This window comes from Anopheles merus, chromosome X (genome assembly GCF_017562075.2).
Source record: "Anopheles merus strain MAF chromosome X, AmerM5.1, whole genome shotgun sequence".
Lineage (NCBI taxonomy): Eukaryota > Metazoa > Arthropoda > Insecta > Diptera > Culicidae > Anopheles > Anopheles merus.
Window position 1 is genome coordinate 6,380,388 of NC_054081.1, and position 14,650 is coordinate 6,395,037.

The window sequence follows — 14,650 nt, forward strand, 5'->3', positions numbered from 1 at the left end:
AGGGCGGGGAGAGGGAAGGTGCTGGATGAAACAAGTTGTGCCTTCGCTTTCCAATACTTCGATCGATGTAAACTTTAGGGTGGAACCTGTTTTTTTTTTTTTCTTGTTTTGCAATTTCATCCAGCTGCTAGTGGGAAGTGGAAGGATGAAAGGAAAAGGCAGAAAACAAAAGCAACAATACAACGCAGCAGCAATTTTCCTCGCTGAAAGTGACGTAATTTGTTCGCGCGCGGCTTAACCGCAAACGCTTGCGGTGAGGGGCGTTGATGTTGAACAGGGTGCTTTGCCGCCTAAATGCATGCAAGGCGAGGGGGCGTAAACTTTACGCTTCACCAGCGTCACGGTTACTCCTGTAAGGGGGGGGGGGGGGTGGTTCAGCTGTGGTTAAGCATAAATTACTCTAAAAGAGCAATTATTTTTATTGAAACACTTAAAAGAATGCAAAATGCTTCTAAAAAGAGAGTGAAAAAAATTTGTAATGGTGATTGCATACTTTTAGGCGGTATAAATGAAAAAAAAAATTTTTTGAAAATAATTGCAATCAATCTGATATTGTTTTCACAATCGTTTCAAAATGCATTCGTTTTCTTCAAATTAAATGGTATCAAATTATAAATTCAGCTCTCTACACGCATCGAGAAACTGGGGCAGAAGCGAGCAACAACATCGACAGCAAACAAAAAACACGAACGAAGGCAGCACACGTACGTGCGGGGGACAGACCCGGTGGAAGCGGAACAAGAGATGAAAGCGCGCAGAAGAGGAAACACACAAATGAACGACCGAAATCGATCGGGCCCCCGGATTCGACGAGTGTAAAGTCGCGTAAATGGAACACAACATCAACGATTATGTTGTCAATACGGTCCGGCAGAGCCGTCGGGACACGGGCATGGGCCGCAAAACAGCGCAACACTCAACAGAGCCAGGAGGGCCGGGTAACCGTACTTCCAGCCCGCCTCCTCGCCAGTTTTGGCACCATATTGTGATGATAATTTTGTTTTTACTTTTGTTTTCCCGCGGTGCCATTGTCTCTTCCCTGACGCTTACCTTCGGGCTTTTTTAGGTTTTTTTTTCTCTCTGTTTATATGTGTGTGTAAAAAAATGAAATTTAATGCTTTTGCTGCTTCACGTTTAGGGCTGACTTTTTTTATTGTTCTTTTTTTTTGTGGCCGACCAACCAACCTGGCCCGAGCGGAAGCGGTTTGCTTTTGCTTTTAATGGTTCTTTCGGCTTAGTTTAGCCATTTTTCTTCCTGCTTGTTGTTGCTTTTTTTGCCTTTCGTTTGCCGTTTGCCTTATCGGAAGCTCGTAAATCTTTTTTTTTTTTTTTGGAAGACGAAAGTGTGTTAATGAGCGGGCAGCAGGGGCAATGCTTCCGGAACCACTCGGCAGCACTCTGAATGCTCTGAACCGAAGCTTGGTTTGATGCCGCATACAGAACGCGCTTCCCCCGGGGCAGCAATCATCACTGGTTCTGGACGTTTTTAGATTTGATTTTCCACGACGCCGCCCCACCAATTGTGGCACTGATTGTTTAGCGCAGCTCGGCGAAAATGAGGCACGATACAGCGATACAGCCTACCGCAAATGTTTGTGTCCCTTCGTGCAAATCCTCCGCTCCGGGTTGGAGGCTTTCCTTTAAATTTAATTCCCGGCGCGGTGTAATGGTTTTTCGAAACGCGGAACGCAAAAGCAGAATAATTACTCTCGCTTACGGGAGGCGTAAGCACCCTGCCTGCCTCTCCCTACGCTCCGCACTCGCACGGCCCGGAAGATGCTGGGCCTTAACAAGCTCCGGAGAACAGCATTCCGTGCCGGATCGATTACGTAAACTGAAACACTCGCCGCTGCTCGACGATGATGTAAGTGCTTGTCTGGATTGTGTGTGCGTGTGTCTGTGTGTCTGTGATGATAGGTATCACTCCTCCGCCCAAACTAGCACCGCTGCGAGAGTCGGGGCTTTACAAATCGATTCCGTAAAACCACCCGTCGATTTACAAAAGGGTTCGCACACATTTGAATATTAAATTTGGTACACTCTGCGCGACCGCGCCTGTCACCACACCACGACACAGTGTGTGTGTGCCCGATCGATCTTCAAATCATGTATGTGTGTATGTGTCCCCCACATCACAAAACTGCGCTCAACTTTCGTGAAAGCGCCGAAACTTGTAGTTTTATCCCTTGTTACTGCTGTACGCCTGAATGTCTGCAAAGTTGTGCGTTTCGCTCGCGCGACTTTGACGGACGGGTCGGGAGGGCGCTCCTGCTGCGCATCCCCTTTGCCAACCGCTTCGAACCGTACCGTGCATCGTCGGGTGGAAAGCTTTCTTCCAGCAACCATCCCACCCCTTCCTCCCCCCCCCCCACTTCTAACTCGCTCATGACGGGAGGGATTGTCAAAATAATCAGTTCCAGCTTAGTGCCTGCTTTTAAGGACATGTCGAACTCGTCGCTGCTCGTCAGACAAAACTTGGCCCCGCTTGCTTTATCGGAACAGGGGGGGGGGGGGGGGGGAGGGTGCACGTTCAAATGCGCCCGCTCGCTTGCTCGCACGTCCTTTCCGGTGCGGGTCCGTGCGTATAGAGCGATGTTTTTGTAAACTTAAACCCCCCATCTTATCACACACACACACACACATACACGTACACACATCAAACTGGGACGGTGAAATGTATACCAACCACTGGCACGTCTTGTCATGGCTGCCGCTAAAACGAGTCGTGTTGGGCAAACAGTGGCTCATTTATCATCCGCGCGAGGCATCGACACGCACCCGGCACGAAGTTAATTATTACCTGGGCGCCTTTTCGGCGAGCGGTAGACGCGATCGCGCGAGGTCACCAAAACTGAGGCACTAATGTACGCCGCCGTGTCTATCGATTGCATACTTTCAGGCGTGGTTGTTGCTCCGAATGGGACAGGTGTTTGTGCGTGGGTGATGTTCACCGGTTGAGCGAGTTAACAATGTTCGTGTGCCGCCCGAAAGCACTCGCCAAGCCGCAGAATAATAGCTGTTTTGTTGAGTTTTTTTCCAGCCTAGAGTTATGCAATCAAGTGTACGTTACGTTGTTAATTTCAATAATTTTGCTTAGGTACTGAGCCTACCTTAGGATTTCCATTGAAATTATTTAACATTTCATTTTAAGGATGGTTTATTGATTGCTGAAAATAATACTCACTTCGACACATCAAGCCTTAAAAAACCTAAATGGAATTGCTTTCTTTTTTGTGTTTTTTTTTCAGGATTGTAGTTGGATAATTGTAATTTTTCATAGCCTTATTTCGGCCATAAATATGTCATGGTTAAATGCGCAAGTTTATATACTTGGACTAATACAATGTATCTTGTATGTGAAATATTTTATAATTTCTATGTGAATTTACAACTCAAGGAAACTTCTTAACATTAATTGAAGAGTAGCTTTGCATAGTATACAATACTCTTATCGTAGACTCAATTAGCAAAACTGCTACGTGATTAACAAACAGGTTGATTCTCATTTGAATAATCGATACCGTACTTTTTATACATGTTTCTACGCCCACTCTTCGTGACTGTCTGTCACATGACCTGGACCTCTTCGTCACATTATTGCCTACCAATTTTATTTACCTTTGTGCTAATTAGTGTTCACTAGTTTGATTCTCTTATTCTCGGTGTCCTCTCTCTTTTAGTTACAAGCTTTTATATGTTTCTCTATCAGGTGTAGTGATGGCAGATCCATGATTCGGAAGAATCGAAGATTCAATCCCTAGAAAGATTCGATCGGATCGGATCCTGTTTGTAGGGTTTGAATCGCCAAAAAAATTCATTGAGATTGAAATTTCATTACGATTCGATTGGGATTGGGTTTGCGACTCCATCGGGATTTGGTCTGGAATGGAAATTTCAATTTCGATTTCGCGACTGGGATTCTTCTGGGATTCTATTGCTGTTGCGATTGGGACTGGGATTGCTGGGATCGTTTTGTACATTTTTTCTAAAATCGTGGTACTGTCAAAGAGTTAAAGATACCTTGAACAAGGGACTTGCAGTTTAGCATTATGAAACTAGAGTTGTTCCATAAATATATTGTATAATCAACTATTTCTTGGACACAATTAAGGAGAGCAATACGCAATCTTTTCCAGTCAATCCTCTTTTATTTGAGAGCCGATGGGACTGCGCAATACGAGCCGTTTTTTTTTCAAATTGGAGAGTTCTCAGATTAGATGAAATTCACTGTATTCAACTTTATTTTTTTACCACTTTGGGTTGGGATTGGGAATCAAATATTCGAATCGCAACCAAGATTTGGATTCGATGATTCGAATCCCTTTAGAGATTCATTATTCCCATCACTAATCAGGTGTTACTCGTCAACTTCAAGTAAAACTTGACGGTCTAAACTATTTTTAGTATTTTTTTTCTTTTATTATGAATAATATGATTATCATTATTAATAATGTTTTTAAAACTCTATTTTGATTACTTTTTATTATTTAAGTTTAATTTTTATGATGATGATGATGATGATGATGATGTTGACGATGATGATGAAAATTATAATAATAATAATAATAACAATAATAATAATAATAATATAATAATAATAATAATTATTATTATTATTATTATAATTATTATAATTATTATAATTATTATTATAATTATTATAATTATAATTATTATTATTGTCAAAATAAAAATAATAATAATAATAATAATAATAATAATTATTATTATATTATTATTTTTATAATTATTAAAATTATTATTATTATTATAATAATAAGAATTATTATTATTATTATTATTATTAGTATCAAATAAAAATAATAATAATAATAATATTATTATTATTATGATGATTATTATTATCATTATTATTATTATTATTATTATGATTATTTTATTATTATTATGATTATTATTATCATTATTTTAATTATTATTATTATTATTATTATATTTTTATTATTATTATTATTAATTATTATTAATATCATTTTTCTTATTATTATATTATAATTATTATTATTTTTATTATTTTTATTATTATTTTAATTATTATTATTATTAGTATTATTATTATTATTATTATAATTAAAATTATTAATATTATTAATATTATTATTATTATTTTTTTTTATTATTATTTTTATTATTATTATTATTATTATTATTACTCACCAAAAATAATAGTGACGCCATCTGCACCTGCCTCAAAATAATAAAAAACTAACGTTATCTACAGCTACTATCAAAGTCATTCAAAACGAATACAATTGTCGGGCGTCATAAAGAAAAAAGGAAATAAATAACTCGGATTTGCGTTTGGAATTTCAGTCTCCAGTCAAACCTCCTTATTTGCCTCACACGTACAGTTGTGCTTGATTTTTAGTTTTGTCTTTCATGCATTTCAAATCCAGCACAATAAGAAAGAGAAAGCTGCGTGAGAGAGAGAGAGAGAAAGAGAGAAGATGAAAAAACTCCGGATAGATGTGGTAAAGCACCTTCTATTAGCTTCCGATAATTCCGGAGCGAGCGATTGCGCCGCCGACAAGACGAATGCCGGTGGTCAGTTCCTGCCCGTCCCATCCATCACCCCCAGTGCCGGCCACGTGTGTGTTGCGGTGCGGTTTGCCTGTGGGGAGGCGGGGGAGAGGGGAAGACAAGAAAAAAAAATCCGTCCACGACACATGCCCTCCCTGTCTCCCCTCTCTGCCCGGAAAGTAGTGCTGCGTCACCGTGCGTGCCCCCGTGCAGCCTTTCGAACGCGTAACAAATGTGGAGCAAGCCGCCCCCCGATTCCGAAAGGGACCGGAGCATCCTCTTCAAATATTTACCAACCGATTGGAGAGCATTTTTCTTCCCTCGCGCCTGTCTCCCGCCGCACACGGGCCGCTGCCCGTGCCGGCTGCTGGTTCGTTATTTACCGAGGCGTCCCTTTTAATTCTAATAAATTGTTCCTGCTATCGGGCCGCTCGATGGTGCGGTTTGCCGTTGTGGTTTTATTAGCACCCCGAGATGGCACATGTGGGAGAGGGGAGGGGAGCAGGGGGGGGGGGAGGGGAGTAATGGGGGCATGTTTATGCAAGTACAACACTCGCACAGGCACTGTCGGCTGGGTCGGCTCGCTCGGCCTGTCGAACAAAGTTTCCGGCACCCTTATCTTGAAGTTGCTCGTCAGCAAAACTACACTACCCCATCGCTCCCTCGCCCAGTGCGGGGGGGGGGGGGTGGGCGCGCGTAGCGGGAAGTGGGAAGGCACAAACTATCTCCTGGCGACCGTGCGGAGCGGTAGTGGAAGCGGGGGGCCGGGTTGTGTTTCACTATATTTTATTATGATTTTCCAATGCAACCCTTCGGCAGCAGCGGCGGTCGGGCACCCGCCCAGAGCCACCAAAACCGGCCGAGGAGGTGTTGACGGTCGGTTTTGCCCTTCCCCGGTCCACCCTCCCGGCAGGGCTCTTTACCATAAACTAATGAGGTTTATCGAACCCTGCTGGCTGCTGGCAGTGGCTCGACGTGCCGCGAAAGACACCGATGCCTGCCCCGGTCCAACCGATGAGCAGGTGAGCAGGTCGAAATTAATTATATCCACTCCCGGCGTTGGTCTGACGGAGGCTAAGTAACCGAGCACAACCGAGCTGAACATGAGCAGGGTGCAACGGGGCAAAGCACGTAGTACGAGCGTTCTTGTTCAATTGGCAAGCAGAAGAGAGCAAAAAAAAACACATTTCTGAACCATCCCGCACCCGTAGGCGGTGGGCAGAAAAGTTTGCCGAAGCAACACGGTGAGTAATGCATCGGAATTTGTCTTGCCCGCAAAGGGGTGCTAGAACCCTTCCATTGGAGCCACCCGGTACCCAACTCCACTCCGCTCAAAAGAGTGCGGGATGGATTGATTTGGGGCGCAGCTGAGAGGCGTTGAACGGATCGGAGCCGTGGTCCGGTGGAAAACAGCCCCTGCCGGGTAGTGCCGGTTGGCAAGGGGAGCTGTTCGATTAGGAACTCAACAAACCAACCACACCTGCAGGAATATAAAAAAAAACGCCTCAAAGTGGATTGCATTTCCCGATGTGGATGCATGATTTATAGTGCACAGCTGCCGGTAGTGTAATTTGTTGTCTGTTTTGTCTGTGTATGTGTGTGTGTGTGTGAGATAGAGAAAGATGGACAAGACACTGCCTAAATGCACACCCGGCGAGGGGCGCAGGCTGTGAGCGATGCGGCTGTGATTGAACCTCAAACCCGCAACCCTGTGTTAATTTGCTCGAGTGGTCCTGGCGCAGGTGGTGCAGGTGTCGGCAAAAACTTTGTAACATTCCGAGCCACACACCAATCCTGCCCCAACAACAATGTGGCCCCTGCGATAGTGCTTGCGGCCATCATTACCGGGGGGCCCCGGTGAAAACTGCTGGAAGTCTGGGCCCAGGAGCTGTGGGCGAAAATAATTCTCCCCCACCAGGCGAACGTTTGTCGAACGGTTCGAGCCGTACAAAACGTCACCGGAAGCTGCAACTCAAACTAAACGGAGTTGACGTACACACACACACACACAGTACGTGGAAGGGGTCATCGCGTCTAGGGAGCGCTGTAAGAAGGAAGCACTTAAAACCGCATTTTTGCGCTGGGCCCGGCGACAAGTTCGTTCAGCTTCCCGGAAGGCATCGGCTTGGGCTGAAGTTGAATTGATTCTGGCAAAAGGGGGGGGGGGGGGGGTAGTTCCCTCTCGGGGTTAGTTTCGCTGCAACTGAAGCCAGTGTTTCAGGTTTGGCGCAGCACTGGAACGTGCTTGTTTGTGTGCTTTGCAATCGACTAATGCCTTCGAACGTGTTGTCATTTTTCCAGCGAAATCGACTAGTGGCATGTGGTTAATTGTTGGAAATGGGAGGTACACGAGCACTGTTCACGGTGGTTGGTGAGCATTAGGTTTTAGATATTTTTGAGATTCGTCCTTAGTAAGCGCTTATTAGATTCGGCGGAGCAATTTTTCTCAGAGAGAATATACAGCGAGCGTTGAACATTGAACTCTAACAGCGAACATTGATTCCTATTGGATATTAAATGCCAGAGAACAGTCTAGCTATTGTTGTCTAGAGAATATTGTGCCGCTTGTAGCATTGAGCCAAGGTAAGTATTGATCGCGAGCCCCACATCGAACGTCAGTACTAGTGATGGGGAAATTGAAGATTTCGTCGGAATCGAATTCTATATGATATGAATTTTGTTTCCGAAATGAATTTTGTTTCCGAAATGTTCTGGAATCGATTCCGGATAGTAGGTCCGGAATCAGTTTCCGGAATCGATTCCGGAACTAATTGCGGAATCGGCTCCGGAACCAACTCTGGAATCGGCTCCGGAGCTGGATCTGGAATCGGCTCCGAAATTGGTTCCGGAATCGGCTCCGGAATTAGTTCCGGAATCGGAATCGGATCCGGAATTGGTTCCGGAACTGGCTCCAAAATCATAATCAGGTCCGGAATCGGAATCGGTTCCGGAATCAGTTTCGGAATCGGCTCGGAAACCATCTTCGGAATGGGCTCCGGAATCGACTCCGGAATCAGAATCGATTCCAGCATCGGAATCGGCTCCGGAATTGATTCTGAACACGGAATCAGAATCGAGTAGGTCCGATTCCGAGCTCCCACCACTAGTCAGTACCCAAAGAGCATTTTAAATCTTATCATAGTTTTAACAATGTTGCATCAGTTATTACATTAAGTATTCCTTTTTCACTTAAATGTCGTGTATGACCTAATAAGACTATTACAAAACTGACTTAAAACTGAAAGGGTCCATCTACAAAACTCTGTTAAGACTACTAGTGAAAACCATTTCAACCTTTAAGATATGAGGCGCAAATAAACTATCAAAAGTGCAGCATATTGCTATGGATATGTTCTTGAGACGGCAATGAAGCATCGAATATGAAGTCATAATATTTATTATTCAGAAAGAACGGCTTCGGCCGTATTGCTAATATGAAGTCATAATAATGGTAGAGAATTATTTGAGCATTATTAAGTTGTCTTGATTTTTGTTGTTGTTGAAATCGTTCGCGTATGAGCAGAAATAAATGTCAAGAAAATTCCACTGTTGAAATACATTATACAAATTTGAAACATATCTAAGTGCCTCTATAATATGCACCTTTATCAAAATATCGACATGGCTGACACATATTGGATACACAAGACAACAGTCATATAAATAAAAATGGACTCCATTGAATTAAGATCGGAAGGACTTTCCTGATCACAAGTTAAGTTGATTTGAAGTGCAATATGTGTGGTTAGGATCGATTTAAACCAGTGCTGCAAAATGTCAAGAGTGTAACGAGATTTTCACCAACGAAAACAATGAACATATCCGTGATAGCTTGATGCTCATTGCTGATAGTGCGTTTTGACATGCTGAATTTGAATTCTTGAGACCAACGCGATACTCTGACTGCCAAGCTTAGCTTAATGCCGGCGCAAGCATAATCATGATTTTTCTGCATGCCACAAATGCCACTGTTTCAATCACCAACACTCATGACAGAAACGAAGCTTCAATCAACTGACGCACATAACTGTGATAATCAGAGATGAGACTCAAACAGTTGGTGGACCAATCACATGCTTGGTGACATTTTGTTTAGCAGCTAACTCTTGGTCACTCACTTGGTCATGACATTGTTGTCGGCGATAATCACGACATTATTGTAATTTACTTGGCACGTGGGCTCTGCCAACAAAATAAGCATGCTTTCTCCCTCTATCTGTTTTGATTATCTGTCGGGTCAAACAGAGCGAGAAAACATGCTCATTTTGTTACTTGGAACCACTCGCACTCACCGCATCCCTCCTATGACTATCGTGATGATCACCTACATAAAATGTCACCAAGCATGCGATGGTCGCACCTACTGTTTGAGGCTCGCCTCTGATCATTACAGTAGAGCTCATGACGCTGAGATGATTTTGTTTCAGCAGGAGTTGGTCATGACTATGTCAGTGACATTTTGAAAAACTGATCTCAGCAAAAAAAAAAGTCGTGACATAGTGACTAACCAAGCGATGGTCGAAAACATGTCTTGCACATGTATTGGTCACACCAATCGTTCTGAGTATCACCTCTGATTATCACAATTGAGTACGTGACGCTGATATGAATTTTGTTTCAGTCAGATTTTTGTATGACATTGATAGTGACATTTTGCAGCACTGTTTTAAACAGCATATAGCTTTAGCAAGCGCTTGTGTAGACTGACAAGTTTTAAGACTCTCCGCGCACAGGCAGTGTCAGAGATATGCATATTTACATAGTCGCAGTCTTCTCAGTTTTTTCCCCTGCATAGATTATTAGAAGTGGACAGATTTTGCGTTAATAGCGTATTTCAGGAACAACCCATATAGTATGTTCCAAGTTCCCTTCATCCAAGACTTGATATGCATTTAATAAGATCAATTGATCCTGATGCCTTAGTGTTAGATTATAAGTCTTTAAACGTGCTTAAGAATACATTTACAGGTTGATTAAAGCCAGCCATAAGGGTAAGGATAAGTCTCGAAATCCTGTATAGGCCGGCATGTTCGCGACCCTTGGTGTACATTAAACGCAATCGACATTGTAGAACTATGATCATCTGAGTTTCCGAGAATTTCGAAAACCACTGAGATTGAGTGCGAGAAATTTGCAATAAGTTAAGAAACAAGATTGAGTTTCAGAATGTGTTGACCCTTAGTATCTATTACGACTCAGTTTAAGCAAAATGAGCATTGAGCCAATTGGTATTGCAAAATCTGGTATCTTTGGCAATTAAAACTGGTCTTAAAAGGTCTGAGTCAAGCAGAGCATAAACCTCCAAGAGCCAAAGACATTGGTGTACATTCAGTCTTAGTGAGGCATGAAGCTATACAGAAAATAAAATTCCTCAAGCGTGGAGTTTCTGCGTAGACATCAAGCTCAAATGAACTGATATTGAAACTCAGCATTTCTTTGGGTCTTAGATAGATTGGAGCCTTAGTTACTAGAGCCTCGGTGAACCTTGTGCCTCATTTAGCCTTGCAACGCTATTTTTGAACTTTATAATGCATCAAGTCGCATTCAGCATTAATCTTATTGTATTAAGGGATTTTCAATAAAATCTTCAATAAAAAAATAAAACTCAAACAAAAATGTTTTGTGAAACTTGCTGCTTGCTCTTCAAGCGCCTCGAGCCGATTCTTCGCTCCATCGGGCACAAAACACGGTGTAATACCTTTATGGTGCACCGGATGAACAGTGCAGACACAGCAGCACAGCAAAACGCTGGCAGTAAAGCAGCATTTTTGTCCCAAAAATGCGCCTCGCCCCCCGTCAGCTTTATGGCGTCGGTTAAACACGTTTCGTTCGCTTCGTGTGTTCGGGCGAAAACGTCTTCTCGCAAATCCCTGCCCACCGCACCCAAAAACCCGACCTGGCAGAGGTTACGGAAGAGGGCCGGTGGTGGGCAAATCTCGGTATATTTTACGAGCTCCCACCGGGGAAATTTCGCGTACGTGCAGCGGGTTCCCCCATGCCGGCAACGCGGGGCAGCGCAGCCAGCGAACAATCAATCAAACATGGACCCGAAACCGGAGCCGCTCAACCTCCCGGCCGGCGCGTTACCGGTGGTAACTGATCCACAAGCCCGGCCGGCACCGCCCGGTGTTTTCTCGGACAAAATCAACTCGCTGGGCGTGCTGGGAGGCGGGATAGGGCACCACAGAGCACTGCGTCACCCACTTCACGTGCTCAATTACCGGGCTGCCGGTCCTGTGCCGGGCCTCGAACGCTTCCCGAGCCCTAGGGTGAATGGGAGGCTTCTGACAAGGGAAGGATTTAGCTTGTTCCGGGTGGTTCCCCTTCTCCCTTGTGTGTGTGGCTTCATCCCGAGCAGGCGGGGATGAAATTGGCAAACGAAAAAAAAAAAAAAGAAAGAAAAACGAAGAGGGAAAAAGGCGCGGATCAGGTTGGCATGGTTCATTTTGTGGCTTTTGCACGTTCACGGTTTAGGGCTGTAAATTCCGTACCGTTAGTGCTGACCTGCTCTGTGTGTATGTGTGTGCGTGTTTCTTATCCACATGTGTGTGTGTGTGTGTGCCATAGCACATAACGATGCTGGAATGATTTTCTCCTCACAAGCTCGTTTACCGCACAACGGCGCAATTCCTTCGGGGAATTGAAAACCGGACCCGCCCGACCGACCGGAGCATCGCGCCAGCGTGACAATCATGAAACCCCTCATCACAAGCCCACCACCACCCAATGCTCCTCCTCGATCCGGGTCGACGCGTGGCGGGAGTTCATTAACTCGTTTCTGCCTCGGCCAGTAAGGGCGGCGACGAGCGTACACGAGGCGCGCTTCGAACCCGACTGAACCGTCGGCTTCGACCAATTTGTGAGGCAGTTTCCCGGCTGCGCTGGGGCAGGGTGTGAAAAACTTTGCCATAAAATTTGACATTGACGTCTTGCGTGATGCGTTGATTTACCGTTCCGTGCAGAATGGCGCGCGGGCTTCGCTGTGGAGGGTGCGGGGCATCGCACACTTCCCGGAAGTTTGCAAACACGCGCGAACAAGGCGCGTTTGACCCTTTCGGCTGTCGAGTTCGGTTGAATAATCGGGCGCCTCCCCCCCCCCCCCCCCGGGTTGTTTCTCTTTATCAGTCAGCAGCGTGCTTGCGGCTTAAATTAACATGAACACAAACATAATGGCTCCCACACACACAAACACACGAAAAACTAATACGAAAATGTATTCCATGCACTGCTACAACCAGCTGCACTGCATCGAGGGCGCTGTGGTCAGCGGTGCCGCTTGTGCACTGCCAAAACCTTCTTGGGTGGATTAAGAATTCACCTCGGCGACAACTCGGGCCAGCGCGCCAAGCGCAGAATGCACCGGGCGAGTGCAGTGAGCAGCAACGGGCAAAAGGGGACCGGTTTGATATAGTTATTTAGTTTTAATTAAATTACTCCTGCAATCTGTACCGTAAACACGGTGCCTGAATGCAAAATTTTCTTCATTTGCAGGGCACCACGGAGTCGGTGCGGCAATGTGAGGGGCGGTGGAGAGGACTCCATTGTGCTGTGAGCAGTGGTAAGGGAAAGCAGCCGAATGGACGTTTTACGGTCGGTTTGTTGGGGCGGCAGGCGGTAAGAGCAATCTCGTTCGGGGAGCGATACACGGAATGGATGGATGTGTTTGCTGTTGGACGGAAAGAAAAACGATCCGACACCCCTGGTAAACCCTTCACGTGGGTGGTTGCAACCGGTAAAAGCAACAAAAAAAGAGCTTTAAATTTAATGTTTTAGCAAAACATGCTTCTATTATACGGTTTGATGGAAGTAACGCCTAAATGTATGCAGTCATTATCACACAACAGCGTTTTTAAAGGTTCGGGAGAAAGAAAAAAACTGATTCCCAGATATGTAGAATGTAACATGATAATGGTACATCGTTCGACTGTAAATATGCTAGGCGTATGACGTTTAAATCAATCATTACAAAAAAATACAGAAAACATTGATTGAAATGTATTTTTTTTTACCAGCCAATGGCCTATTTACGGGGCTTCCCAGCGAAAACTCGAGTCTGAACCTAACGTGCGCGATTGGAGGGTTTCGTGCAGTGAAGTTTCCAGTAATTAATATATTTTGTGGTTTTTTTTTCTCCACCGTCGCCATCGGTAATTTGATATTCTATTCTGAATTGCATTGGTAATTACATTTTTACTCTCACTCGTTCTTATTCGGGTGTAATTGTGCATGGGTAACACGGAGGCATAAAAAGGAAACATGCTATCAATTTCAGTAGTCAAGCTGCTGCAGTATTTCCCGCAACGCGGGATGGAATCGATTCCCTTTTTTTTTTATTGCGTTGTGAAATGATCTGGAAATTGGTGGCTATTGTGTGGTTTCTCTTTACTCCTGCAGCCTATCACGTTATCGTTTTCCATCGCATTGTTTTACTGAAAGTTACTGATGAGAAGCATTGCGTTTTCTGACATTTTCCATGATAGGCTTTGCAGATGCATTTACAGGTGCATAAAGTATGATGTATATTAATTTTAAACCAACATTTGTATGGGGGGAAAGAGACACACAATGGAGCCTGGTGATCATATATTCGTAAGAACTTGTCGATTTTCCCCACTAACAGAGCGATGCAACGCAATTCCTTGGGGCAGCTTAACACAATGGAAATCTTCTAAGAACCTATACTGGATTCCGAACCCAAACCGATTATGGAACTGATCCCAAATTGGTCAAGGACCTGTGAACTGATGACAAACTTCTACCAATCATGGAACTGATTCTAAACTCAATCCAACTATGGAACTGTTTCCAAACTCATTATGGCTCCGAAACTGATCCCGATGCTATACTTTTGCAGAAATTGCTACTGAACACATACAGTTTCTGGATCTGACCTCGAACTTGTTGAGGTTCTAGAACCTGATTCTGAACCACTACCTAGTTAGGAACTGATATCGAATCCATACTGGTCTCGGACCTGTTCTCGAATCCATACTGAATCTACAACAAAACCCTTTATCCATTCAGTTCTTGGAACTGATTTTGAACCCATTATAGTCTTGGAACTGGTTCCGAGTACACATCGACAATGTAACTGATCCGAAATTTGTAC

The 14,650-nt window shown here is 44.2% G+C and overlaps 1 protein-coding gene across 1 annotated transcript in view; it reads right to left on the minus strand.

Annotated features, from left to right (window-relative positions):
• Positions 1-5,507: 5,507 nt before the first annotated feature.
• LOC121589532 (uncharacterized protein DDB_G0271670-like) overlaps positions 5,508-14,650 on the minus strand; it is a 68,273-nt gene continuing 59,130 nt past the window's right edge. The window contains exon 3 of the mRNA XM_041908525.1: positions 5,508-5,632. Coding sequence (XP_041764459.1) covers positions 5,508-5,632 — 125 coding nt within the window. The remainder of the gene's footprint in view (positions 5,633-14,650) is intronic.